General features: G+C 52.8%; 1 protein-coding gene across 5 annotated transcripts in view; it reads right to left on the reverse strand.

Moving 5' to 3' along the window:
- The window catches only part of Baiap2 (BAI1 associated protein 2), a 65523-nt gene extending 51899 nt beyond the window's left edge, over positions 1-13624 (reverse strand). For 3 of the 5 annotated variants that reach the window (XM_028787859.1, XM_028787861.1, XM_028787860.1), the window contains exon 1: positions 13464-13624. In XM_028787859.1, the coding sequence (XP_028643692.1) occupies positions 13464-13517 (54 nt within the window). In that variant the 5' untranslated portion in view covers positions 13518-13624. The remainder of the gene's footprint in view (positions 1-13463) is intronic. The other 2 variants (XM_028787862.1, XM_028787863.1) reach the window with 2 other exon arrangements.
- Positions 13625-25876: the final 12252 nt, after the last annotated feature.

The following is a 25876-nucleotide window of genomic DNA, read 5'->3' on the forward strand; positions in this document are numbered from 1 at the left end:
ACCAGGCTTTACACCAACTCAGTCCAACCAGTGACCTCAGCAAAGGACCAGCATGACAGACAAGAAGGACATTTAAGGACACCAGGGCCAGTGCCCACAACTGTGCTTGGCTCTGGAAAACCCACCGTTCTGTGGGTTACATTCTGTGTTGGCCTGCCCTTAGGTGTGGCAGGGTACCTTCACCACGAGGCATGAAGACCCTCCCTCATTCTTAGAGGAATAAAGACTCCAGTTCTAAGCTGCCACCCACTTATTCCTTTCACACATGGGCCTGACTTGCTGACCCATCACTCCACGAGGGCTCCCAGCACACAAGAACCTCATACACCAACACTTCTCATCCAAATCTACAGGGCCGGTGGCTCTGCCTTCCTGGCTACCTCTTCAGGCTAGCCCAGAGTCCACACCATGACCACTCAGCAACCAACCAATCTACAGGTCCCATCCCACAGCCAGCAACTAGGGAGGGAAAGCAGAAGGGCTCCAACAGAGTTGGAGACGGGAGGGCAGGGAGGACCAGTTGTCGTGACTAGAAAAGGAGATAGGCAGGCCAGAGCAGTGTAAATGCCCCCGGCCAACCAAGCTACCCTGAAGGGGCTCCAGGAGCAAACAGGAGAGGAAGTGAGTGTAGGAATGTCCCTTAGACAGGATAGGAAGCTGGGAGGGTCTGAGGAGAGCCTAGCGGGATACATTAAAAAGGCCCCAGGCTGTAAAGATTGTAGTCAGGGGTCAAAGAGGAAGTTGAGAGGAGCCTCCCAGCTGTTCAACCCTCTGATTATGACGGGAAGGAAGGAGGCCCTCTCTCCAGGACCCAATTCCTGTGTCTGTATACCAGGCAGTGTCTGAGGACAGTTGGGACCTGACTGGAGAGACAAGAAAGGCAGACACAGGGGACAGGAAATTGAGGTGGATGTATATTGGGGTTGGGGAACCGATCTGAACTGTGTAATCCAAAGAGTACCCAGGAACCAGACGGGTGTTACATGGCAAAATGCTGAAGAAACTGAGTCTAGGAGCAGACCTGCAAGTTTGGCTCTAGGATTAGCCCTGGGGATCCTGGGAGGAAGAGTAAGCTTAGCTCAGATCAGTCCTCTGAGCTTCATCAACATCCTGAATGACAGGAGAATATACCAGAAACCACTCAAGGCCAAGTGAGACTGACCGCTGAGGCACCTGCCATGCCTCCTGTGACGCAGAGGGCAGCTGTGAGGTTTCACTTCCTCAGTGTAGTTGAGCTCATACAGGAGGAATGTAAGAGGGAGTTAGCCAGGCAGTGTGGGTGGTGAAGTGCCAGCCAGGGCACCTAGGCACGGCCACAGCCTCCACCTGCTTAAGAGAGCCAGTCAGCTAGGGACGTACTGGTACTGTCGTCTTGGCCTGGAGGCAGTGGCAGAAATGCCACTGGGCTGACACTCTTGAGGGAGGCCTCTCCTGGCCAGAGAGGGCCAGTTTCTTTCCAAGTCTGCATAGCAACACCTGCCCTGGCTGGAGAAGTAGGCCTGCTCTGAAGGAGGCTTATTTCCAGGCTCCTGGCCAACGTCGTGACCTTTCTTTTGGTCACTTGACTTCCAACTACCTTATAAAGAAATGCAGTGCCTCACAAAGTGGGGAATCCATTTGGGGGAGTGGTGTTCAGACAGGTGTACACCCACATTTGCTTATGTGGGGATCTCTGAGCTCAGGTCCATATCTCGTTATTCTAGGGTTTATGCAGAAGCCATTCTGACAAAGTAAGCCATGCTTGCCCCTGATGGCTCTTCCTGCCCCACATCACCCAGCCCCTCCTGGATGAGTACACTCCCTGCCCAACTGCTCTAGACTGGCTCCACTCAACTGGAAGGGTTTGCTTACTAGGGAAGGGATCCTCGTCCTTATCAACACCAAGGAACACAAAGAAAAGCAGAAGCTGCAGTTTGACCTCGAGAAAATAAACAAGCTGGGTGCTAATGGCACGTGCCCTTTATCGCAGCACTCATGAGGCAGAGACAGGCCATCCCTAAGTTCAAGGCCAGAGTTCCAGGGCACCCAAGGCTACACAGAGAAACCTTGACTCAAAAAAACTTAAAAAAAAAAAGATAAAGAAAAGAACAGAAAAGAAAAAAAGAAAAGACAAAACAAACTCAAGATTCAGAGGAGGAACCAGAGGAACCTTCCCCATACCTGAAACCTAAAGCCAACATCCATGCAGAGAGCTTTGTGGTCCTCAGAGGACACTCTCAAGCCTAGGGGCAACTGAGGCCATCTCTCCTTCTTGGACAGAATCCTACTCAATGAGCAAGCCTCACACTTCCTTCAAAATCCAGGCCTGTGACCTGTCTGCCCCAAATACACTGTGACCGTGGGGTGGCTCTTGGGTGGCTTTTCTGGACCAGAAACTATATTTAGAACCAGAATTCTTGTACTTATTCACCTGCTCCTTCAGTATTGGGTAAAGATGCCTTCGCATGCCATGTAAGGGATGCCTGCAAACTCACAGGAGGGTATCCTATGGAACACGTCCTGAAAGAGCTGGGGCTTCAGGAAGCTCACTGAGAGATTAGCAGAGCTCAAACCAAGTTTACTATGGCATTTCTGTCAGGACTGTCACAAGCTGAGTGTCCTGCAGCTAATCCCTGCCCTCTTTTAAAGACAGGATCTCACTAGGTAGCCGTAGCTGGCCTGGAACTTACAGAGTTCTGCCTGCATGTGCCTTGTGAACGCTCGATTACAGAACGGTGTCCCACTACACTGAGCTCACCCCTGCAGCCAGGACTCACTAGAAAAGCAGACATCGGCTTTGCAGCCCAAGGCATTGCCTAGGTAAGAGGGAGCATCTTATAGCTCCAGTGCAGGCTACTCTGCAGGATAGCCAGAAAAACCTGCCTAGGATGTCATGTACGAAGGGGAATTAAATCAATTGCATGTATTATGTGAGCATAGAAGCCTGCCTGAAGGAGGCGGAGCCTGAACTGTGCCTTGCTTGGTTAGAGTCAAAAAAAAAAAAAAGGTAGAAATGTGTGTACATTCTTTTAGATAAAAAGAGGTATAGGTTTCTGGAAGGAAATAGGCTTTGGGGTAAAAGGGGAAGAGTAAGGGGGACAAGGGTCTCAGACACAGAACCAGGATAGCCCGAGCAACTAGACTCCATGCCTCATTTCTGCAGTATGCCCCTGCCCAAGGCTGTGCCCAAACTGTCTCCGTTCTGGGCAGAAGAGAAAGAAACAGAGACTGAAAATACTCCTGGCACACAGGCCTTAGCCCAGGGCCTCCTTAGCAGCCTGTGGAGGGCTCTGAAGCATGTGCAGCGTCAGAAAACCTCTGCATTTCTGTGAAGCAGGAAGGGAAACTGGGACTGTTCCAGAACAGAGGACTAGACTCCGAGCTTCTGAGGGAGTGGTAGGTTCTACTAGGCCCACAAGGCCAGCTTCAGTCAGCTAGGGAGGTAGGCAGGCAATAGAAGAGATGGACAGATTCCAGTACCTTCCAGGAGCTGGAAGGGGAACCCCAATACCACACAATGGGCTCCGGCAGAATCAGTGCAGGCCTCACCCCAACCCCCAATGTGGTAGTTCTAGTTTCTCAGCTCTGATAGCTCCCCTGGAGAAGCTGCCAAAATTAAGAAAGAGACTCTGTGTCTTTGGCAGGGTGCCTGGATGTGATAGTCATGGTGGCCTCCCATCAGGAAAAGCCAGAAGAAAGGGCCTCCTTCCTATCACCCCCAGCCAGCATTAGAAGCACGAGAAATGACCATCTGAGACTGTAGCAAATACCGCTGATAGTGACAGGCACAAAAAAACAACACCAAGCCTGCTTTTGCTGGCCTTAAACTCCTGTAAGGATCGGTGAGTCTTCACAGAGGCTAAGATCACGGGGTTCAGAGGTTCCAAGTTACTCTGCTGGTGAGACTTGGAGGTACAAAAGTGAGCACAGCGACCCCCAAGTTACCTGACATCTGAACCCCTCTTCCCAGTTTGTTTCCAGAATCTCTACAGGTTTCCTGGCACTCTAAGGTTGACCTCTCCTGCACAAGGTCCCCAAAGGCAAAAACCACACCAGGGCCTTACACCCAGCCTAGTCCCTACACAAAGAAATGCTTGGTCACCATGTGCTGTAGTGGCTAGTCCAATAGTCCCCAGGAAATCCAGAAGCCAGGTCTGAACCATCTGCCCTGTGTGACAGCCACCCCCACAGGAACTGGTCAACACCCATTATTCCAGAAGCCTGGACATGAAACCAAACAGTTTAACCACGTCTTTCCTGCCTATGACAGGAATGTCCTGCTCATCTCAACCTCCACAAAAGCACAGATTCCCAACAGATAGGTCCCACAGTCATTTACCCTGGTTTGGGTAACAGAGCTTCTCCTTGGGTAGCTGGGTGGCTAGTGCAGGGAGAGGCACATTCAAACTGTTACAAGACAAACTCCAACCTTTTTTTTTTTTTTTTTTTTTTTGAGACAGAGTTTCTCAGTGTAGCCCTGGTTGTCCTTGACCTTGCTACATAGATCAGGCTGGCCTGGTCTCACAGAGATCCACCTGCCTCTGTTTCCCAAGTATTAGGATTAAAGGTGTGCACCACCATGCCTGATTTCTGGATCCAAATTTTTGACTGGGTGCTATATGATATCACAGCATGACACCATGGGGACCCATTGACATAAGCTGAGGGCTGTAGTTTGCTTAAATTAGAAGGAACAAGAAATACAATTAGCATAGAAAGACAGGTCACCATGATAGAGACAGACAACCCCTAGGATGTCACTCCCTCCAACTGTGGGGCAGATGATGTCATGGCCACATGCGCTGAGATTGTCCTTTAGCCACTGCTGTCTAAATTTGAAGTCTTGAAAGAGGTCAATAAGGTAAAACAATGTCACTAGAGAGGGAGGGCTCTAGGTCAGTCTGGCTAGTGTCTTTATAGAAAGAGAACATGATACAGGTACACAGAAGGATGGCCATATGAAGACATAGGAAAGCCAGGTCCATCTGCTGGCCACGGAGAGATCTTAGGAGAAATTGCTTGCCCTACCCTCATCTCCTAGGGCTCTTTGAGGATCCATGTCTTGCTTTAAGTCATTAGCTTGTAATATTATATATTTCAGTACTGAGCTGACCAGCGCTGAGTTACTCACACATCTAGCATGGCAGGGCTGCTACTCCGTCCCCCTATTACCACAGTTTACAGAAGTGGTATGATAACTTCTTACCCCTGAGAACATGCAAGGCCGCTCACTGGGCCATCTCTCCTATGAGTATGTTGGCTGAGGACCAACGCCAGACCCACTGGTGGAAGACACACATATGTAAGCTTGGCGGCAGCCATGCAATGCTCTGGAACTATCCCTCTTTCCAAAGAGCTCAGGTCAGGCAGTTAGCATGTGCTAGCCCAATAGATATTGCCACAGACAGGAATGTAGGACCATTGGTACCAGTTGGCTAGACATCCCAGCCTGGAGCACCAATAGTCCTCTGAAAAACCTTCTGCCCGTGACATAAAGGCCCTGGCTACCAGTGATAAGAAAGTGGTGGCACAGGAGCTGAGGACCTGCCTGAAACACCAGAGCCCAAGTCTAGTCTGAAGCCCTGCTCAGTTTCCTATCAGCAAATGACTGTTGATGTGGTACTTCAGCTCACCGCTGCTCCCTCATAAAGCAGGTATGCACTCGGAAACCTCAGAGCTGACCCCTCAGAGCTGTGCCTAGGTGAGCAGCAAGAAGCCAGCCAAGTCCACAGACGGCAAAGTTGAGGCTCTCATGGCCAACACCTGAGCCATAGGACTGAGTGGTGACACAGTAGTCCAGCCCTAAGAACCTGAGCCTCTCCTGACCACACAGCCCAAGGCTCCTAACACCTCTCAACTCTACCCCCCTCGTCATCAAAGCCCAAGATTCCCAGGCCCAGGGCAGGACGGATCTATCATGGGTGAAGATGGACAGTAGGCCTCACCTACCTGAGACAGTCACTCAGGGTAGAGGCAGGCTCCATAAGCCTCTTTAAAAGACGAAGAGGGGTGCAGTGTGCAGAGGGACCCAGGTTTGGTCCATTTCAGGGACCTCTGCCTCCGGCTCCCTCTCCCTGCAGTGTAAAAACCCAGTAGGTAAGCAGCAATGCACTGGCTCTGTGGGAGCAGCCTCTACCCTGGCCTGGCAAGAGTCCGATAAGATCAAGGCTCCTGTGGACGGGGTACCTTCCTCCCATCCCATCTCATCCCACGGTCAAGGACACAATTCTTCCACCACAGATTTGGTGTCGTGCTTTCCAATGTCCACGCTTCTTTGTACCATCACCAGCAGTGGCTGGGGCATATATGTGTGGCTCATTGATCACAGTTCTCTTTGGTGACTTTTCCCCTGCCATGACTATATACTCTAGTCTACGAACCACTAGATCATGAAGAAGGTGAGGAGGCCTGGCTGCTGGCTGGAAACCAGAAAGTGGCAGCAACAAAAATAGTAGCGCAGGCATCTTGGAAGCTTGAAAGACAATCCCAGAAATACCCTCAAAGTGTTTTATCAATACCCCTAATTGTTCAGGGGCGAGTGTTAGGGACCCTCAGAGGCTGACATCTCTGAGCTAAAATGCAGCTCTGAAGGACGTGATTTTCAAATGCAGGTAACTTCTGTGGAAATCCTAATATTTAAAAAGAAACCTAATATACTCCATCTGGCTTTTTGAGACATGGTCTCACTCTGTTGCCTGCCTGACTTGGGACTCAACTGTGTATCCTGGACTGACCTTAAACTCAAAGGAATTCTCCTGCCTCAGCCCCCAAATGCTGGGATTATAAGCATGAACCACTGTGTCCAGCCTTCCTATCCCATCACCCAGCAGTGCACAGAACACTGAAGTCGAGCATGCTAGGAAAATGCTCTACCACTGAGCTCTGCACTCAGCCCCTCCCTACAAGAACAGCTGCAGTGGTGGTCCATGCCTGGGGAGGCAGAGGCAGGTGGGTCTCTATGACTTCCAAGTGAGTTTTGTCCACACAGAGCGTTCCAGGCCAACCAGAAATATATATAGTGAGACCCTGTCTCAAAACAAACACATATGCACCTGTGTGCATGCACGTGACTGCAGCAAGTATGAAATCACAACCCCAAGCCAGAAGAAAACTGTCTCACTTCCACCTGGGGTCTCTTGGTCTCTTGCATCTGGGCCGGAGGTATTCGTGTAGAACTTCTCATGCCCTCTTCCACCAGAGGGAACGGGATCTTGAGCTAGCACATCGAAACTGCCTCACCAGGCTCTGGAGTGTCCCAGTGTTCATGCCACAGCCCAGGTTACACGGCTCAGGCTAAGTGGGGAAAGGGCCAGTATGGCTTTTGACTGCTGCCCAAGTCCAAGGACCAGACCTTTCTTTATGGCAGCCCACTCTGGAGTAGACAGAGAAGGTCTTGGCGAGGGAAAAAAGTAGGGAGTAGTTGAGGGAGCTGGGTTCCTCGCTGCACTAGAGCAGGCAGGAAGGGGTTCCCGTCAGTGTTAGCACCAGCCCGGCTGCAAGAGGCCTGCACAGACATGAAGCTGGGCCTGCCCGAGGTTCTCAAGGTGACTCCTTGGAAACCAACAGCTAACATCTCACCTTTCACCCTCCCCATGCCACCCTGGCTACTCTTCTCCCTTCTCACTCCCTGCTTTCTAATCTCTCTGGCAAGGGACCAAGCTCAGAGACTCCAGGACCCAGCAGGACAAAGCTCTTGCTGCTAACATTTTGACCTGATTGCCAGCCATGCAACTGGGTCAGCACCTCCAGGGAAACAGAACACGCTGGGCCAAGGCTCCTCAGGCCAAGGGCTGAACAGCGGCCCCTGAGTGTGGGCAGATGGCAATTCCAATGTCACCTCTTCAGAACTAAGAAATGAAACTCCCACAGTTCCAACTGCTGCTGGGTTCCTATCAGAGTCTGGCCACTGTTCCAGGCCCTGAGAATATATCAATGAGATAAGTCACCCTGGTCACGGGGTCAAATGGGTCCTAAATTGTAGAGCCTGGGTCTTGGGAGTGCATGGTACATGTTGGAAGGGTTCTGATGAACAGTTCATACTGTCCAGGGCAGTCTCCCCCGGACCTGTAGTCTGAAGTTTCCTAGGATACAGTTCAGGGGTGCAGCTGTACCCCTCGACCTCCCTGCCGCCCCAGGCTGAGGTTTCTCAAGTCATCATGCAGCTGTACTTGCACAATTAGGCTGGGGATGACTCAGAGAAGGGGGTGGCAGGGGATTGGAGGAAGGTGGCAGTGTGGTCCACGCCTGTCAGTAATTATTCCAGGCACAGGCAGGGATCACAACACAGCACAGTGTAACAGCTAAATTAGGTAAGCTGACAGTCGCCCAGTTGCCCTGAGCACAGGGCTTTCAGGGAGTGCAGCTTCTCTACCTGAGGCCTCAGGAAAGCCCTAGGCCAGGACAGGAAGGCAGCATAGGAGATCCTGGCTAGGAACTCCAGGAACTGAGACAGAGCACAAGGCATCTGCCCTAGTCAGGAGCAATCAACTGTCCGCACAGTGACAGCCACAGGCAACACTAGTCCAGGGTATTTAGCACAGAGGGGACTATGGGGGGCTAAGTAAAGACACTCCCTCTGTTCCTCCAGTGACACCTAGCTGTCTTGAGTAGGCTTCACAGTCACTCAACAGTGAGAAGAGGGGCCACACCTTAGCCTCCCTGTGGCTTGCCTCCCCCAGCTCCTATTAAGAAGCTAAACTGTCCCTTGCAAGATCCTGTTGTCTATGTCAAAGGGCAGAGTGCAGACCTCAGGGGCTGGCCCTGCAGAAGATGCAATCCAAGAACACAACAGCAGCAAGACTACAGCTCCCAGCAGCATCCATCCACCACCCTCCTCCTGACAAAAATTGGGAGCAGCACCAGCCTTCACTGTGACCTCAGGGCTGGCTAGTCAGCGTGTGCAGTACACCAATCTCTCCAACAGAGAGTTACATTCCAGGAAAGACTCACCACACAGCAGATAAAGGCAAACACTCTTTCAAACCAGCCTGGACACAAAGACGCCATGTGCTAGCGTCCCAGGTGTCCTTGGAACACCATGGTCATCTCCTCTAGCAACCACTAACTAATGCAACAGTGCACTGGGCACTAGACACTTCATAAGCCAACAGACTTGATGACCTACAGGACATGGCCTGGGGCATCGGCTGTAGAGCTAGCTGGTCGACTCAGAGGTCAGCATGATAAACAACCTGCCTTTTGTTGCCCTGGATGCTCTACAAAGGAGACAAGATCTGAACTGCCATCCCTAAAATGCTGGTGGTAGACAAGGGCAAGCAGCCTATGAAGGGAGTGACAGAAGACAGGCACAGGCAGTCCGCTCAGTGAGAGCACACTCAGTCTCTCTACTGACAGGCCCACCCTGAAAGTACCTATAATACAAAGGGAGGCTGGGCGGTGGTGGTGCATGCCTTTAATCCCAGCACTTGGGAGGCAGAGGCAGGCGGATGTCTGAGTTCGAGGCCAGCCTGGTCTACAGAGTGAGTTCCAGGGCAGCCAGGGCTACACAGAGAAACCCTGTCGCGAAACACCAAACAAATAAACAAGCAAAAAAAAAAAAAAAAAAAGGGGGACACACGTGCACACAGCACTGTAGCCTCTTTCTGCTCAGCAGGCGTGGACTGCCAGTCAATGCCTGTGAGAAACCCCACTTCGCTGTAGATAGCCTTCTCAAAACAAAGGACAAGTATCACTTTGGTCTGAGCAGAGAGGTTATGCTCCCATGCTTCCACAGTTCCCCCCAAACATCCTTCTAAGGAAATGAGAGGGATGTAGGAGGTACGGTGGTGGACTCCTCCCTCCAGACTTGACTAGTCACAATACAAGTGTTTAGCACAACTGCTCCAGGAAGCTTTCGGTACCTGTTACCTTCGTTGCATGGCTACGGCTTTCCGCCAATAGGCAGTGTGAGGAACTTGACCAGATAGCTGCTGGTAACAATCCCAAGCCTGCTGCCCAAGGCCCTGGAACCAAAAGCAGCTTTTACCAGTTTTCATATCAAGGGGAATGATAGTACTATTCTTAAAAAAAGGGATTGTCACCCTCATGTGCTATAGGGTTACCCAGAAGCCAGGGCTTCTTGTGGACTATAATCCTTGAGAAACCACTAAGCTGAGTCAGGTACAGAGATAACATGCCTATTCATCCTAGCACTTGGAAGGTGGAGGCAGGAGAATCAGAAGTTCAAGGTCATCTACAGTTACATAGTGAGGTTGAGGCAGGTCTAGCCTACTTGAAACCCTGTCTCAGAAAACCACCACCAACAACAACAATCTTACTTGGGCTGGTGAGATGGTTCACCAGGTAAGGGTGCTTGCCACTACGCTGACAGCCATAGTCCAACGTAGAACCTATACAGAAGAGCACATACACTCACAGTTGTCCTGTAAACACTCTAATGAAGCTGTGGTACACACACACACACACACACGCACACATACACACATAAGCACACAAATACATTTTTGGGGAAAAAAAAAAAGACCAATCATTTAGTCCCAACACTAGGGAGGCAAAGGCAGGCAGATTTCTGGGAGTTTGAGGCCAGCCTAGTCTATATCATGAGTTCCAGGACTGTCAGGGATACTAGTGAGATCTTATCTTCAAAAGAGCAACAAATTAACTAACTTGACCTTCTGTTCTCACCCCACCAAGGTCTCATCAAGCTACTAAAGTCACCGTGTTTACTCAGAGGAACCCAAAAGGGATCTGAGGCTTTGGGCTGACTTCATTCTGAAGACCACACTCTTTCACCTGGGGCAGTAGGCCTTGCCCCCAGTCATCTATGCCCAATCCAGGTGCTACCTGGGGTGAACACCAGTTGGACTCTAGTTTGTGTTGCCTCTGCATGGAGGAAGAGGCCTTCCTTGCCTGAAGCTCTCCTTCTCTGAAGGGCCCAAAGGCCTATGGATAAGCCTGGTGAACGTCATGAAGCTGTCCTGTTTTTCCTCCCTTCATCTTCCATGAAATTCCCCGAGGACACAGCTCCCAAAGGAACTGAGCCGCCAGGAAAGAGGTCAAAGTCTGCATTCTTCCAGGAGAAAAAATCAAAACTGTACATTGTATTCTTGAATTCTTAATCAGGAGGGCCAAGGACAAGCATCCTTCTTTGCCAAGGCAAACACCACTCAGAACTGCAGCTGAAGTGATGCAAGGGCCAAAGCAAACAGCGGAGCTTGCATGGCGGGTGACACTGAGCAGAGCCATGTCCCGGCCTTCACAGGAGGTACTGCCAGCATGTCTGCAAGTACCAACCAGCATAGGAACAGCCCCTAGTAGGGAGTCAGTTACTACATGTCCCAGAGAAGACAGCATGGCAGACTGGCTGGACCGGCCTGGAACTACACACTAGTGGCTCTGGCTCTTTCCTGATTGTGCTTCTGTGTGGGCTGGATATCTCCCTAGCCCACGTGCCAAAGCTACCCAGCCCGTACTAAGAGTACCATACACCATACACCTCAGTGACAAAATACAAAGTGAGAACTGAGCACAGAAGCCAAAGACTCAGTGGCTAGGCCTCAGAGGATACAAGAGCCACCAGCCCACACTGCAAGAAAGCCCTTTAGACATCTACACCCGACCTGTATCCAACACCTCAAGAGTGGATGAACTGTTCATCACCTCGTGTTCACATGGAAGATGCACCAACCACTGACCCACCGATCACTGAACAACCCACAGTGATTCCACTCTACGCTCCCAGCCTGCTAGCCCTCAACCAATGCTGGATGCCCCCAAGTGCTATGATACAGATCTTCTGGGTCCAGATTCTCTGCCACTGCAACAGCTCTGACTTTGGACATCCGGATGAATGACAGCAGGTGTGAGTGAAGCCTGAAGCTGTGAAGTGCAGGCTGACTGGCCGGGCATGAGTTTTATTAAGGAGAACCATGGGATTCTCCAGAGCAAAGCTATTCCTCATACCCTGGCTTGATTCTCACCACGAAGTTCCTCTTAATGATTTCAGTAAAGAAGCAAGAAAAACAGGGAGGGGAGAGACTGTGACCAGTATTTCTTTCCCATCCCCTGCAGTACAGAGCAAACTGTAATGGAACTAATGACTAATAATTTAATAAACCTCCCTCTCCTGACAGCATGTGCTTCCACAGACCAACATGCGGGAAATGCATACCATAGAATCTATGGATACTAAACGTTAAAAACCCAAAGGCTGTTCTCAATCCTGTTTGCCGGCGGCTTGAATATGGTTTTGGAGCTCCTTCGGTCCCTCCACCCACCTTCAGGATTCCTCCAGACCCATGTAACTACAACTTTAAAGCCTTTATTAAACAATGAATTAAAGTATAATCTGCCCCTGGGATTCCAGCTGAGACCTAAGGGGCCACCCTGGAGGCTTCCATCTGCTGCCGGCAGCAGAGCAGGCACAGCTAAGAGGGTTTCACAGGCCACTGCCTAGAAAGGCACAACCATGGCTGGTTCATACAATCAGAAACTGTTGCTCTCCAGCAGAGCACAATCCCATTCAGCCATGAGCCAGCAACTCCATGTGAAAACCCAGTGACTCTAGTGAAAAGCCTTTCACTCACCCTTCGGACAGTTTTGAAATAAAGCATGGCTTTGTAAGAGGACTGCCATGCACAGGTCAGGGCAGGGATTTCTCTCTTGAGGAAAAAAAAAATGTCACTGCGAGCTGCAGTGGAACTGGTGCCATCAGGGAGCCCCAAGCTGTGTTGTTGGGGGTGAGGGGCCAGGGCTGTGAGAACCTATGCTGAAGAAATAAGAAATGGCCCGTTCATCTGTACCCAAGGCATGGACATAACATGACAACAGGGGGCTTGCAGAAGGCTCTGCAGTTCTTCCATGAGAAACTGTCATTTCACAGATTAGTATGTGAATGCGACTCTTAACACATATCAGAAGCAAAAGCAGGCGCGTCAGCCTCCTACACAATTAGTCTTCTCCCTCTGCGGTTACATAAGATGATGGATTATCTGTCCACCCATCCAACCTGTCCGCGCTCGACCTCCCACTTTGGGCCACGTCCATTAACACTCGTAAAGGAGTTGTGGAAAGAGAAAGCCTGTTGAGGAGAAAGTGCCCAGAGGCTGGCATAACAGCGCCTAGAAGAGCCCCACGGTGCCACCGCGCCAAGCAAGCGCAGGGCGACCGCCAGCGGCAGCCTGCAACCTCCACGCCGCCCCCGCTCCTTGTTCCCCTCACTCCGAGGTGCAGCGGACCAGGCCAGCTCGCAGAGCAGCCCAGGCCCCCGCACAGCTCGGCCCCTCCGGATGCCGGGACAGACAGACGTACTGAGAGAGCGCGCGGGGGCTGAGCAGCGCCGTCGGAGTGGGGGCGTCCACTCGTGCTCGGGGACGGCGCGGGCCGCGGCGGGCGTAAGGACCCTGGGCGGGCGCGGCCACCTGTGACCAACCGAGGATCGGCCCACCACACCCGCAGTCCCGGAGCCGGTGCCCTGCTCGGGCCTGAAGACCTAGGGGCGACTCGGAGCCGCGCTGTTAACCCACCTTGTAGACATTTTCCGTGAGCCGGTGCATCTCCTCCGAGCGTGAAAGCGACATGGTCCTGGGTCCCGGCTACACCACAGACCAGAGCAGGGGCACGGGTGGCGGTGAAGAAGGCGACAACTGCAGCAACAGGAAAAGGCGCGCAGACCAGGACCACAGAGCGCGGCGCCCGGCGGCCGCTGCTTTTATAGCCGCTGAAAGCCCCACCCCGTAAAAACCCCGCCTCTGGGCCCCGCCCCCGCCGCGCCCGGATCACCGCCCCCGGCTGTCCGCCCCCGCCCAGCCCAGCCGCTGCTAGGCAACCGCCAGGCCCGCTCCTGCGCCGTCCTCCCTATTGGTGGATTTCGGAGGCGGGGGCGAGGGGAGGAGCTAGAGGCGGGACTCGGAGGCTGGGTGCGAGCGGCGATTGGCTGGCCTCTGGGAGGCGGAGGCGCGGCGTGCGCTGAGTCCCTGGAGCTGCCTGAGGGGGTCGGAGCGACAGCCGGGCTGGGGGCGGGAAGCGGGGGCGGGGTGGCGCAGGAAGAGCTAGCGCGGGGTGTGGGCGGTGCGGGTGGCACCGGCGCGAGCGCGCGTGGAGGCGGCACTCGGGAGGCAGCGATCGGGGCTGCAGGCCCTCAAGGGTCCCTCAGGAGTGCGCGACAGGGGCCGGTGGCTCCCGCGCTATTGCAGGTGAGTCGGCGAGGCGTGCGTCGACCCTGGACAGTCTTCCGGAAGGGAGGACACCGGGGCCGGAGTAGGTGGAGACGGAGGAAGGTGCTGAACTCTAGAGGGAGGACCCTGGACCCTGGAGGCAGGATCGGAACAGGGTGGGCCCTGGGGCGGGTGATCGTGGTGGACAGATGCTGAGCGGAGGGTGGGGGCCGACAGTTGGGTCTAGGATTCCGGAAAGAGGACCCAAGAGAAGGGCGAATGGGACGTGGAGCGAATCCTAGGGGGTGGTATGGTAGGCAATTGGGGCGGGGGCGGGAGTTGGGTGGAACGCTCCGGGGGAGGAGCCTCTCAGCACAGCTTGGAATTGACCAGTGGCTGGTGGTTTAAGAAAGGTAAGGCTTGGCTGAGAAAACTGACCAGGTTGGCACACGGAGTTCCAACACTGTTCCTTTGAAGAAATATTTACATCAATTAGACGAACAGAGAGGAATTATTTGCTTTACATTGTAAAACACCAGAGCTGAATGTTTCCTTTTAATTAAACATAAACACTCCAGCAACCATTTCCTGGACAGCTGGTTACGCCACTCCAACAACCCAGAGGACACAAATCTACGGCGCGGCCGGCAGAGGACTCAGATGGCAGGGGACTCAGACGGCCCCTATTCACTTTGCTCCATGTGTAAAGAGAAGGAAAAGGAAAGGTTTAGAAAGCACAGGACAGAGATTTGGTTTCCTGTTCTTCCGGCCACTGACCCCAGTGTCCTCTTCTTTCCTTGTCGTGTATGTCACGTCAATGTACATCTCTGTGTATCTGTTTTCTTGGGTTCTTTTTGTTGCGACAGAAAGCCAGCTTAAACTGGCTGTCAAATAAGGACCTGTCAAATATTGTTCATTGCCAACTAGTTGGTCACAGCTGCCCCTCCGTCTCCCTCACTAGTCCATTCAGACCTGCATGGTATAGTGTCTACTCAATCACACATTGACCCCTCACTGATCTGAAAGCCGGTAGGGAGCTCTGTACAGGGGTAAAAGCAGCCCCTCCATACTTGCCCCAGGTCAAGGCTGTAGAGAGAACTGGAGGAGGCTGGCAGCAAACCCTGGAGGTCTGTCTGGAAAAGGGCAAAGCAGCTCCCCGAGAAAAGTTTCCATGGCCTGGGCCACTCCTCCTTCCACAACATCCCAAGGCTCTTTCCTGGGCCTGCCTACCCACAGTCAACCCATTTCTGTGCAAGGAACACTCTCATGTGGGTGGCGGACTCAGGCCTGTCCATGTCCCAGGAGGCTGGCCAGCTGCAGTGAGAAGCCCACATTGGGAAGAGGGTGTCCGGACACCTGAGTGATAGTGTCTCCATCCTGCCTGCAGCTCAGGGTGCTGTGACAAATGGCTAATATGACAGGATTACCTTGGGGGTCAGAAGGGGACAGGAGAGAGAGGGAACCTGTGTTCCCTTCAGCTCTTTACTGGGGATGACCATAGCCTGAGTTCAGACTTCAGCACGGAAGCCTTTCTGACCCGGGGAACAGCTCCTTCGATAGTAGGGGGCACCAAAGATCAGAGGTCAGGTTGCTGAGTGGGTGGGCACACTGTGGACAGTCAAAGATCAGCAAGACGCTGACTCCATGTTTGTTAGGAGGCGACTCTTTCCCTGACTCCATTTCATCCAAAGCCCGTTACAAACTTCATCACATTCTTTTTCCCGTTAAATTGGTAGCTGAGGAATCTGCTTACTTTCCTAAAAGTTCAGCAGCCTGGTAGCTAGGAAATAGTGGCCCGTGTGTGAGTTTGCACCCACTTCCGTCCATGGGGTACAGGAAGCCAAGGCGGAACCATTGTCGTTGGCTCCTCCTGTGTCTTCCCAGGAGGAATGGTGACAAGTGTCACCCAGGGTGATGACTGACAGCCAACACACCCTCCCAGACCTTCTGATGCACCCTGGCTCTTCTTATACTGTGCCGAGGCGAGGTTGGGGTTCATGGGTCTGAGTTCCAGGGTAGAGGGGAGCAGATTTCGGTGAATGAGCAGCTCTGGGAGAAGTCACTGGAAGCAGAGGCAGACTATTGTCCATATGCTGCCGGCTTTCCCACTCAGTGCTCCCTGAGTGGGAATCTGCAACCACCTCAGCCATAAACCCATGTGTCCACTTTCCTGAGCCTCAGCCTCACTCTCTCCACATGGGCGATGCTGAGCGCAGGTCCAGGGCAGGAATCACCACCTCTGATCCGTGGCGCTGCAGGTCATGGTGCAGGGTGGGCAGCTCTGGAGACGGGCTGGGGGCGGGGAGCACCAGTGTGTATGTCTCCACCGGCTTATTTTTAGTTGCGTTATATAAGTGGTTTCATCTCGGCGTCATGTAGGAAGGGAGGGGGGTCTCAGATTTAATTACAGGATGACAGCCGTGCATTTCAAGCAAGCTGTTCTCCTGGCGAGGCAGGCTCACGGACTGGGGAGCCTGTGTTCAGCAGAGGCTGCCCTTCGAGAAGTGACCCCCCCCCAGCAGACTGTCACCTTACCTTCACCTCCATCCTCAGCCACTTTTCTGAGCTTGCCTTAGGCAGATAGCCATTTGTCTAAGGACTCCAGAGATGGTGGGGGCCTGTTAAGGGAATACTCTCCACCCTAGCCCACCCCACCCCCACCTCCACCTGGCAACTTCTCTTCTCTCCTAGGGAAGGATCTTCAAGCCAGAACTCTCCTGTTTTCATTCCTGGGTTGAAGCTTCTAATAGGTAACCAGAAAGTTCTAGAGTAGGAGAGACAGAAACACAGGAGCTTAGACTCTCTGGGGCTTCGGGAAATGCCTTTCCTTTTTCTCTCCACACCCTCATGCCACATGGCCTGTGATTGGGCCAGATCTGAGAGCAGAAGTGTTCTTGTATGGGGGGCGGGGATGGATGGAGGGGAATCGTTGTAGTTTCAGGACAGTCTTAACGGCCAGCCAGCAGCCAGCATCCCAGCTAGAACTTCAGGTCGAAGACTCACTCCTACCAGCAGGAAGTCTATTTCAACTGCCAGCAGCCTCTTGGGTTTCCTCTGGCCCTCAAGGCACAGCCTGCCACAGTGACAGGACAGGTTGAGACCTGACCATCACAGGCTCAGGGTGCAGTGTGAGAAGCGGGCCCAGGTTTAAGAGTCAGCTCACATGGGCGGGGCAGACTCTGCTGTGGTTCCTGGGCAGGTCCCTAGTCTCCCAGAGCCACCGAAGCAGAGATTAGGGTTCTGTGAAGTGTTGGGAGGAGTCAAGTCATGTGGAGGACTCACCATGTTTTAGCGGCTGGTACTACCTGACCAGAGTGCCTGCCCTCTCCAGTTTTCCCTCCCAAGCCCAGCAGGGACATACAGTAGACATCCCCTGTTCCCCACCAGAGTGCTCTGCATGCTGCCATGTCCCCATCATGACCGAGCGCAGAGATAGCAGCCCAAAGAAGCCTGAGGAGACAGGAAGACTGAAGGTTCCCTGGAGTCTCCCTGGATCCTGGACAGAAAGGGGACACTAGGTAAAATCTGGAGAACCCTGAGTGAACTGTGGACTTCAGTTAATGATCTGTCTGCACTGGCTCCTGAACTGTGGTAAATGTGTCACTAAGGCAACAGGGTAACAGCAAGGGCTGGAGTGGGCTCAGGGGAAGACTTGGGACAGCGGAGACCCTGGGCTTTGATTCCCAGCACCATTTGAAAGAAGAGAAAAGGATGTGGAGTTATCTTTGCTCTGAATGAGGAAATGTGGAGCAATGGAGCTTGCGGGGCCCCAGGCTGCGGGTCAGAGGCTGCTGGCAGCTGGCCCTGCATGGCTGGCCCTGTGCTGCTGCCTGCTAGAGCTGAGGTCTAGTGAGCAGTTCAGCTCTCCTGCCATTCCAGATGTGGGTGCTTCCGTTCCTCCTCCCAGACTTCACCTCAGGTTTACTCTTAACCTGACATGGTTCGGAGCTCGCTTTCCTATAGTGACTGCCATGTGGGTCCCACTTGCTGCTGTGGAGAACAGATCAATCCTGCCCACCCGGCCATTTCTTCTGTTCCCTCTTAAGCATACTGTGTGTCTGAAGGGAAAGATAGTCACTCTCCTAGTGGGGTGCTCTCCTGATGGGGTACTCTTCTGGTGGGGTACTCTTCTGATGTGCTCAGCTGGGGGATGGAAGTGTGAACACTGTCTTGTGGCTTTCCAGAGTGTTGCCTGGCCCCATCTCTGTCCTTATAGCCTCAGGCCCAGCTGTGGCCTCCCTGAAAGCCTCCCTCCAGGCAGGCTCAGGAAGACAGAGCCATTCTGCTGAGGGTGCTGAGTGTGGGAGATGTGACCTCCCCACGCTGCCCTGCCGCCCTGGTGTAGGGGGTTAGCCTCCCCAGCAACTATCCCCCTTATGTAACCTGCACATCACACAGGCGTGACTCCAGGTGCCTGTGGGAGGTAGCGCGGGGGTGAGCTCAGGGGCGCAAACAAGCCTCCAAGTTTCCTTGGGTGCCTCTCCTCTTGTTACATTTCAGCGTCATCCTGCGTCTGCCAGCTCGGTCACCCACTTGCCTATTAGAATATATTAACTGACAATGCAGACTTAAATAACTTGGGCAGGTGACAGGCTGCAGTGGGGGGCCCTCTGCACCGAACCCTTCTGCAGAGGACCATGGGTGTGCTGGGGTGGGTCGGTGGGCAGGGAGGGGCAGGGAGCAGCCTTCAGTCCAAGCATACACAACGCCAGAGTGCTGAGATACGGGTGCCCTTGGCAACAAGGAAAGCCCACCCTGTGGCAGGCACACCCATGCCTTCTGTAGGCACCCAGCTTGTGGTAGGATTGTACCGTAAATGAATAAGAGAACTGAACAGTAGCATATCTGTCATCAGAGCATGGCCAGTCTGTGATGACAGCTGTAGCAGCAGCAGCAGCCCGGGCACAGGCGGTCTCCGCTGTATCCACTTGCTCTGCAGAGTGCCCTCCATAGGCCAGAGTGGTCACTCAGCTGACTTCCCAGGAGAGAGACAAAAGCCAAACCTTGCTCATGGCGTGTGCTCGCCTATCCCCTTCGCTTTCTCACAGCTCTGCCTCTTAAGTTAAGTTGCCTTGAAGGTGTCCAAAGGCGTTTTCAGGTTGAGGCAGAGGAGATAGTTTCCCAGACTCTGGAGTCAAAAGACACACAGCCCTGAGCCCTGGTGTGTTCCACCGGGTTCTTCCCCACCACACCCCCATCCCCAGCTGGCCCTGCCGGAGTGAGAAGCCCAGACATGTACATACTGCCTCACATGCTCACAGATGGCTTCCCTGCTCGGGGCTGGCTGCTGCTAATTTTGGCTGCTGGAGGCTCCGTGTGGGCTCTCTCTTTTTTTAATTCCATGTTTATTTAAAGCCAGATTTTGAAATCTTGTCTTCAACTCTGAAATCTGAAATTGTCTTGCTGCGGATCTTATCACACACACACACACACACACACACACACACACACACGGCACAAAGTTTAGGGAGTCTTGATGAACAACTGGCCAGAGTCTCCTTACAGCAAAGCTATTGTGTCAGCACAGAGCACAGGAGGTCCCCGGTACATGCCTGGTGTTTCCATGTAAACAGGGGAAGCTGTGTGGACGTCTGATTAGAGGCTAGAGGCTCCCCTGCCGCCTGGTGCTGCAGGAGGGACAGACTGGGACAGGACTGGCTCATCACGCCCACGGTCCTGCAACGGGACCTGGTGTGGCCCAGGTATCTAAGACCCCAGTGCCAATCCCCCGACTGGCTCTTGGATTTTTAGAGCTCCTCTTACCCATGAAAGCCACGGACAGGCTCTTCCAGCTCTCTGGGAAATCGAGTCTACCTAGGGCTTAGGAGAGGATGCGTATCCAGCTTTCTGGTGTGTTGACACAACACTGGGCTGCTCTCGGGCAGACAGTGCCTGTGTCAGGATGCACACAGTGGAACTCTGTCCCCTCACTCTGGGACCCAGAGGACTCCCAGGGATGGTGAGTGCTGTACCTCATTGCATGCCATGCTACTGCACACCTGCCCTTCTGCCCTTCCACAGCTCCCTGGGATGTGTAGAAGGGCTTTGGTGAAGAATGATCTTGAGGGAACTGGTCAAGAGCTGAGGTATAACCAGTTCCAAGAGGAACGCCTGCACCCGGAAGCAGCAGGGCGGCCTAAGGCACCAGCCAGTTTCCCACACCAGCCTCTGCCTCTTCCCCACCAGGCCAAAAAAAGGAAGGGTGCCGCTTCCACCCAGAGCCATCTGCAAACCCCGCCAGGCAGGGCCTTCCTAACACAGAGCGCGTGAAGGGCTGGGACGGTGTTCCTGGCACGTCTGGTCAGACAGGAAGACGACTGTGAGAAAGACTAGTGGAGTGTTAAGCCTGGGAATGTCATTGCTCCAGCAGGCTCACTTCTCCCAAGGTTGAGAGACAGAGATCTTTGTAGAGGAGTGTAGAAAACTAGCTGCCCCCTGTCCCTGCCAGGAAACCATGACTCTAAAAGAATATGCAAGACATTTCACCCCCTATGCAACCGAAGGTCGGCTGTACAAACCTTTCCAAATGTCACCCTGCAACCACCGCTGACAGAAACTCCGGAGCTGCCAAAGCACCTCAGGATCTGCTGTTAACTCTCACCCCAAGCTGGAGGGTTTTTTCGTTTGTTTGTTTGTCTTTTTTTCTGCGGGAGCTAACAAAATTCTTTGTGCATAGCCTGAGGAGTTAGCTTTCTGAGCCTTGGAGCTGGTGGTGTAGGACTCTGGTGTTTTTCCTGCCTTCCTGGGCTCCTAGAGGTCCCAAGGAGAAAACCCCATGCTAAGGTTTCCAGAACTGATGCTTAGGTAGGACAATTCTGGGACATTGGAATTAAATTGGTGGTTTCCTCAGACAGGTCGGAGATGGGATATTCTCCGAATACTTTGTCTGCTGTTGCTGTTTAGCCAGGAGCAGATGGAGTGGAGCCGGTACAGTCCCTGGCTCCTGGGCATCCAGCTTGGCTGCCTTTCCCTAGAACCTCATGCCTTGGGTTTTACAATAGACTGCCACTTCTGGGCCCCTTGCCTAGCAAGGGGCTGGAGGACTCCCTGAATCAGGCTTCCCTCTTTCTGAGGGTTCCCTTCACTGCCCCCTGGTGGAATGTCAAAGAAAGAAGCCCTGCCCCAGGTCAGGTGAGTCCCTGGCTGAAGTAGAGGCGTGCACAGCAGGAGGCTCCGGGCCAGCAGGGGGAGTGCGGGTTGGTCTGTGAGACAAGGAAGGGAGTGACCTAGCAACCACAGACTCTTGGCTCACCCAGTCTCCAGAGGGAAGAATAAACTCCTCCCTTCAGGTCGAGGGAGAAAGGAAGGCTGGCAGTGGGCTCTGTTGGAGCCTACAGAAGGGACGTGGGGTGGGGGCAGCTCGTGCACCTGTAAGGCTGGTGCTTCTGGGAAATACGGCTTCATGATGTTTCCACAGCACCTAGTGACATCTGCCTACCAACTTCAAAGTCATTTTTTTTAAATCTTTTTCCCCTGGATGTTTTGTTGTTGCTGTTTTGGATTTTGGTTGGTTGCTTTTTCCTCTGTTTTTGAGAGAGGCTCTCATGTAGCCCAAACTGGCCTCAAACTTATGGTGTAGTTGAACTTCTTCATCCTCCTGTTGCTGCCTCCTAAAGGCTAAGAGCAAGAGTTCTGAGCTTGAAAGTTTGCTGTGTTTATGCAGTTCAAGACCGAGCGGGATGCTGACAGGCATAGACAGACACTCTCCCGCTGAACCACATGCTCTGCCCAGAACTGATTTCTGTGGTAACTCTTGTTCTTAACTTGCAAGGAGCTGGCTGCCATTTTACACTCTCTCCGGGGAACCATGAGGCTGCCAGCTTCCCTATCTCCTCTTCAACGCACCTTTCCCCCTGTTATTTTAAACCATAGCCAGCCTGGTGAGCAGGCAGCGGAGCTACTGGTTTTAGTTCTGGTTTCCCCGGTGGCTGATGAGGAGTCTGTCAGCCCCTTCCTTCCTGGGTCTCTGTTGTTGATGACAATGATGATGACGACAATGATTTTATTCCATTGAGAACTTCACATGTGAACACCACACATACATGATTCCTAATGCGTGCTCTTTCCAACTCTACCCCCCCACACACACACACATTCACAATCTTTAAGCACTGTTTTTTACATATTTAATGTGTATATAAACATATATGCACACATATTAATAACCCGCTGGGTCCATTCTGCTTTGGCTTTGTGTACATACGTCCCTGCTGACCACTTGGAACTGGACAAGAGTCTTCCTTATTTTAAAAAGGAGCCAGAGCCTCTGCTCCAGCGAGCTTCTGTGGGAGGGAGCGTGCACGTGCCTGGAGACAACCTGCTTCCACCAGGCCGAAGCTCGAAATCCCCGATCTTGATGAAGCGTGACAGATGGCCACTGACATGGACACGTGAGTGAGGTGAGGGAAAGTCCCCACCTGCTCCTTATAGACTCCTGTGCGAGCCCAGGCTAGCAGGACTGTCAAGAGACAGCCACCAAGGACCTGGTCATTCCCTGTCAGGTTGACAGCACCTCAGAACTGAGGGGTGGAACAGCTGAGCCTCACTCACAGGGTGCTAGAAGGGGAACAGCGACCCTGGGCGGGGTGGGTGCCCCCAACTACTAGCTTGATGATGGGGTAGTACACAGCCGCCTTCCGATAGACGGTAACTATGCCTGCTCTACTGGCAGGCTGAAGCAAGAATAGGCTTGCTGAAGAGCCACAGCAGCTAGCCCTGCTCCACTCTGAGGACTGCACCTTCATACCCACCTCCGTAGCCCTTGCTAACCTGGGGTTGCCGCTGTCACTACACCCTGCCACAGTTTGGTCTCCTCACCTCATTGTCCCTGTAAGCAAGGGAGCTCAGGCTGGCCTGCCTCGGGGACTCTTCTGACTCCCACACCAGGAGTTCATTCCCTCCCACCATTGGAGTCTCAGGCTTGGCAGCAGTGCCTCCCACCACTGGCCCAGCAGAAAGTTGTGTCTCTGTTTGTTTGTTTGTTTGTTTGAGACCTGGTCTCTATGTAGCCCTGCCTGTCTTGGAACTTGCTGTGTAGACCAGGCTGGCTTTGAATTCAGAGATACACCTGCCCCTGTCTCCAGTGCTGGAAACACGTACAGTTCAGTCTCGACTCTCATCTTATTAAAGGTCCCTGAGATCTTGAGCTAAAATGAGGACAACATAAACTAATCTGAAGTAGTTGTCACAAAAGTGAGCAAGGGTGGTGACAATCAGAGGCTGAGCAGCAGGTACGGGGCTGGGGGCTGGCAGCAGGGTATGGGGCTGGGGACTGGCAGCAGGATGCAGGGCTGGGGGCTGGCAACAGGGTATGGGGCTGGGGGCTGACAGCAGGGTACGGGGCTGGGGCCTGGCAGCAGGGTACGGGGCTGGGGCCTGGCAGCAGGGTACGGGGCTGGGGGCTGGCAACAGGGTGCAGGACCAGCATCCTTTCCTGCAGGTAGTGGCTCGGGTAGTCATTCCCAAGAACTCACCAGGGCCGGGCTTTGAGCCCCTGGCAGGCACTTAGCGGGGAGGAAATGCCTGTGGCTAGCTCAGGCTGGGCCAAGGGAGTTTCCACCTTCCCTCCCAGTTCCAGCAGCAGTGAGGTCCCAGGGCCTCTGGCCACACTGGGCCACAACAGCAGGCTCCATTCCTAGGCGGCGGGTCTGAGTCACCATCTGTGGGCTCCGGCTCCTCACCAGATGGGCTTGCAGCCTTCAGTTTGCCACAGTCTGGCTTCGGCTCAGTCTCCATCATCACTTCGGCCATTTTCTCTGCTCTCTCATCTCTTTAAGCAGAAGCGTAATGCGAAGGGGTCCCAGGTCTGTACCTGCTGTCACCCACACACACTTCCAGAGCTGATGTCACAGGTTAGATTCTGTGGGTACCAGGCCAGAGGCCCCCATACAACCATGTGTTGGCTACTACAGGGCTTTGCAAATCAAGTTTTTTTGTTTTGTTTTGTTTTGTTTTGTTTTGTTTTGTTTTGTTTGAGACAGGGTTTCTCTGTGTAGCCCTGGCTGTCCTGGAACTCACTCTGTAGACCAGGCTAGCCTCGAACTCAGAAATCCACCTGCTTCTGCTTCCCAAGTGCTGGGATTAAAGGCTTGTGCCACCACTGCCCGGCAAGTTTTGGTTTTTTACTGTCTTTAAAATATTTTATTTATGTATAGGAGTATTTTCCTTGCATGTATGTATGTGCACCACGTGAGTGCCTGGTGCCCTCAGAGGACAGAAAAGGGTGTCAGATTCTCTAGACACACCAGGTCCTGGGAACTGAGCCTGGGTCCTCTCCAAGAGCAACATATGCTCTTAACTGCTCAGCCATCTCTCCAGCCCCTGTCTGTTTTTGAGACAGAGATCAGTGTAGCCCAAGCTGGCCTCATATTCACCATGGAGTCAAGGGTGACTTTGATGTGGTCCTCCTAGTTCTGCCTCTCAGATGCTGGGATTACAGGCATATGCCAGCACACATGGTTCACATGGGACTGGAGATTGAGCTCAATTTGCACACTGAGCCACTTCCCCAGGCCCTGTGGGTGAAGTTGACTTAGAGCCATACTTTTGCACAGGTCTTCCTTCCACCGCAGGGTTCAGACGCATAGACCACAGCTCCCAGAGCAACCATTTCAATAGTGACAGCGATGCTCTGACTTGCCCCACAGGAAGCCACCGGCCACCTCACACCAAGCTGGAGGCACTGAACTGACTGACTTTGCTGCAGCTGCCCCTGGTGGGCTTCCATCTGTGGACACACTGAGAGCCCCTGCTTGTGTCCCCCATGCTCTAGAAACCCCGGCCCTCTGCTCTGTTCTGTTCTCCATAGTTGCTGCCAGCTCCTTACCACCTCCCACTCTGGGAAGAGAAGCACGGCAGTCTCGAAGCAGAGGCTGGTCCTCCAGTTGCCACCCTCTTATCTTTGGTTTTGAGACAGGATCTCATCTATAGTATACGCTGTCCTCAAAGCCACAGGGATCCGGCTGCCTTTGCCTACCCTCCCCACCCCCGGCACTTGGATTAAAGGTGCATGTCACCATGCTCAGCCCAGTCCCCACTCTTGTCAAACGCCTCTCAAACCTTAGGCTTGTCATTAAACCCAGTGTGAGAAAACTTGGCAAGTACCAGCTGCAGATGGTCAGCTCCGCTCTCTGCTGTCCACCCCTCTGGAATCCTAACCCTGCCATCTCCGCTGCTCTCTCCTGCTTTTGTAGAGAAGATTGTTATATTTTTGTATGCTCTGCTAGTTTCTTGGAACATTGATTTTCCTTAAATGACTCCGTCTGATGTGGAAGTGAAGTCAGTTTCCTGGGCTTAACTTTTTTCTTGTTCTTTTTTTTTTTTTTAAGACAGGTTGTCTTGGTGGGCTAAAATTGCCGGGATAAAATGCCATGGCTAAGGCAACTTTAAAAGAAAAAGCTTTTGTGCCGGCTGTGGTGGCACACACACCTTTAATCTCAGCACTTGGGAAGCAGAGACAAGTGCATCTTTCTGAGTCAGGGATTCATAGTGAGACTGTCTAAATCATCATTATCATCATCTATTTCATGTATTTTATTATATGTTGCATATAATTTGTTATATAATATATTATTATTTATTATCATTATTATTGGGTGTATGGTTCTACAAGGCCATGACAGTACAATGAAGTGGCAGGAACATCTGAGAACTCATATCTTGTACCACAGGTAGAAGGCAGAGAGATCACACTGAAAATGTATTGTCAAAGCCCGCCCCCAGTGACACACCCCCTCTAACAAGGCCACACCTCCACCCACAGTGACACACCTCCTCCAACAAGG

The sequence above is a fragment of the Grammomys surdaster genome, unplaced genomic scaffold (genome assembly GCF_004785775.1).
Source record: "Grammomys surdaster isolate TR1022 unplaced genomic scaffold, NIH_TR_1.0 125688, whole genome shotgun sequence".
In the NCBI taxonomy this organism is placed as follows: Eukaryota; Metazoa; Chordata; class Mammalia; order Rodentia; family Muridae; genus Grammomys; species Grammomys surdaster.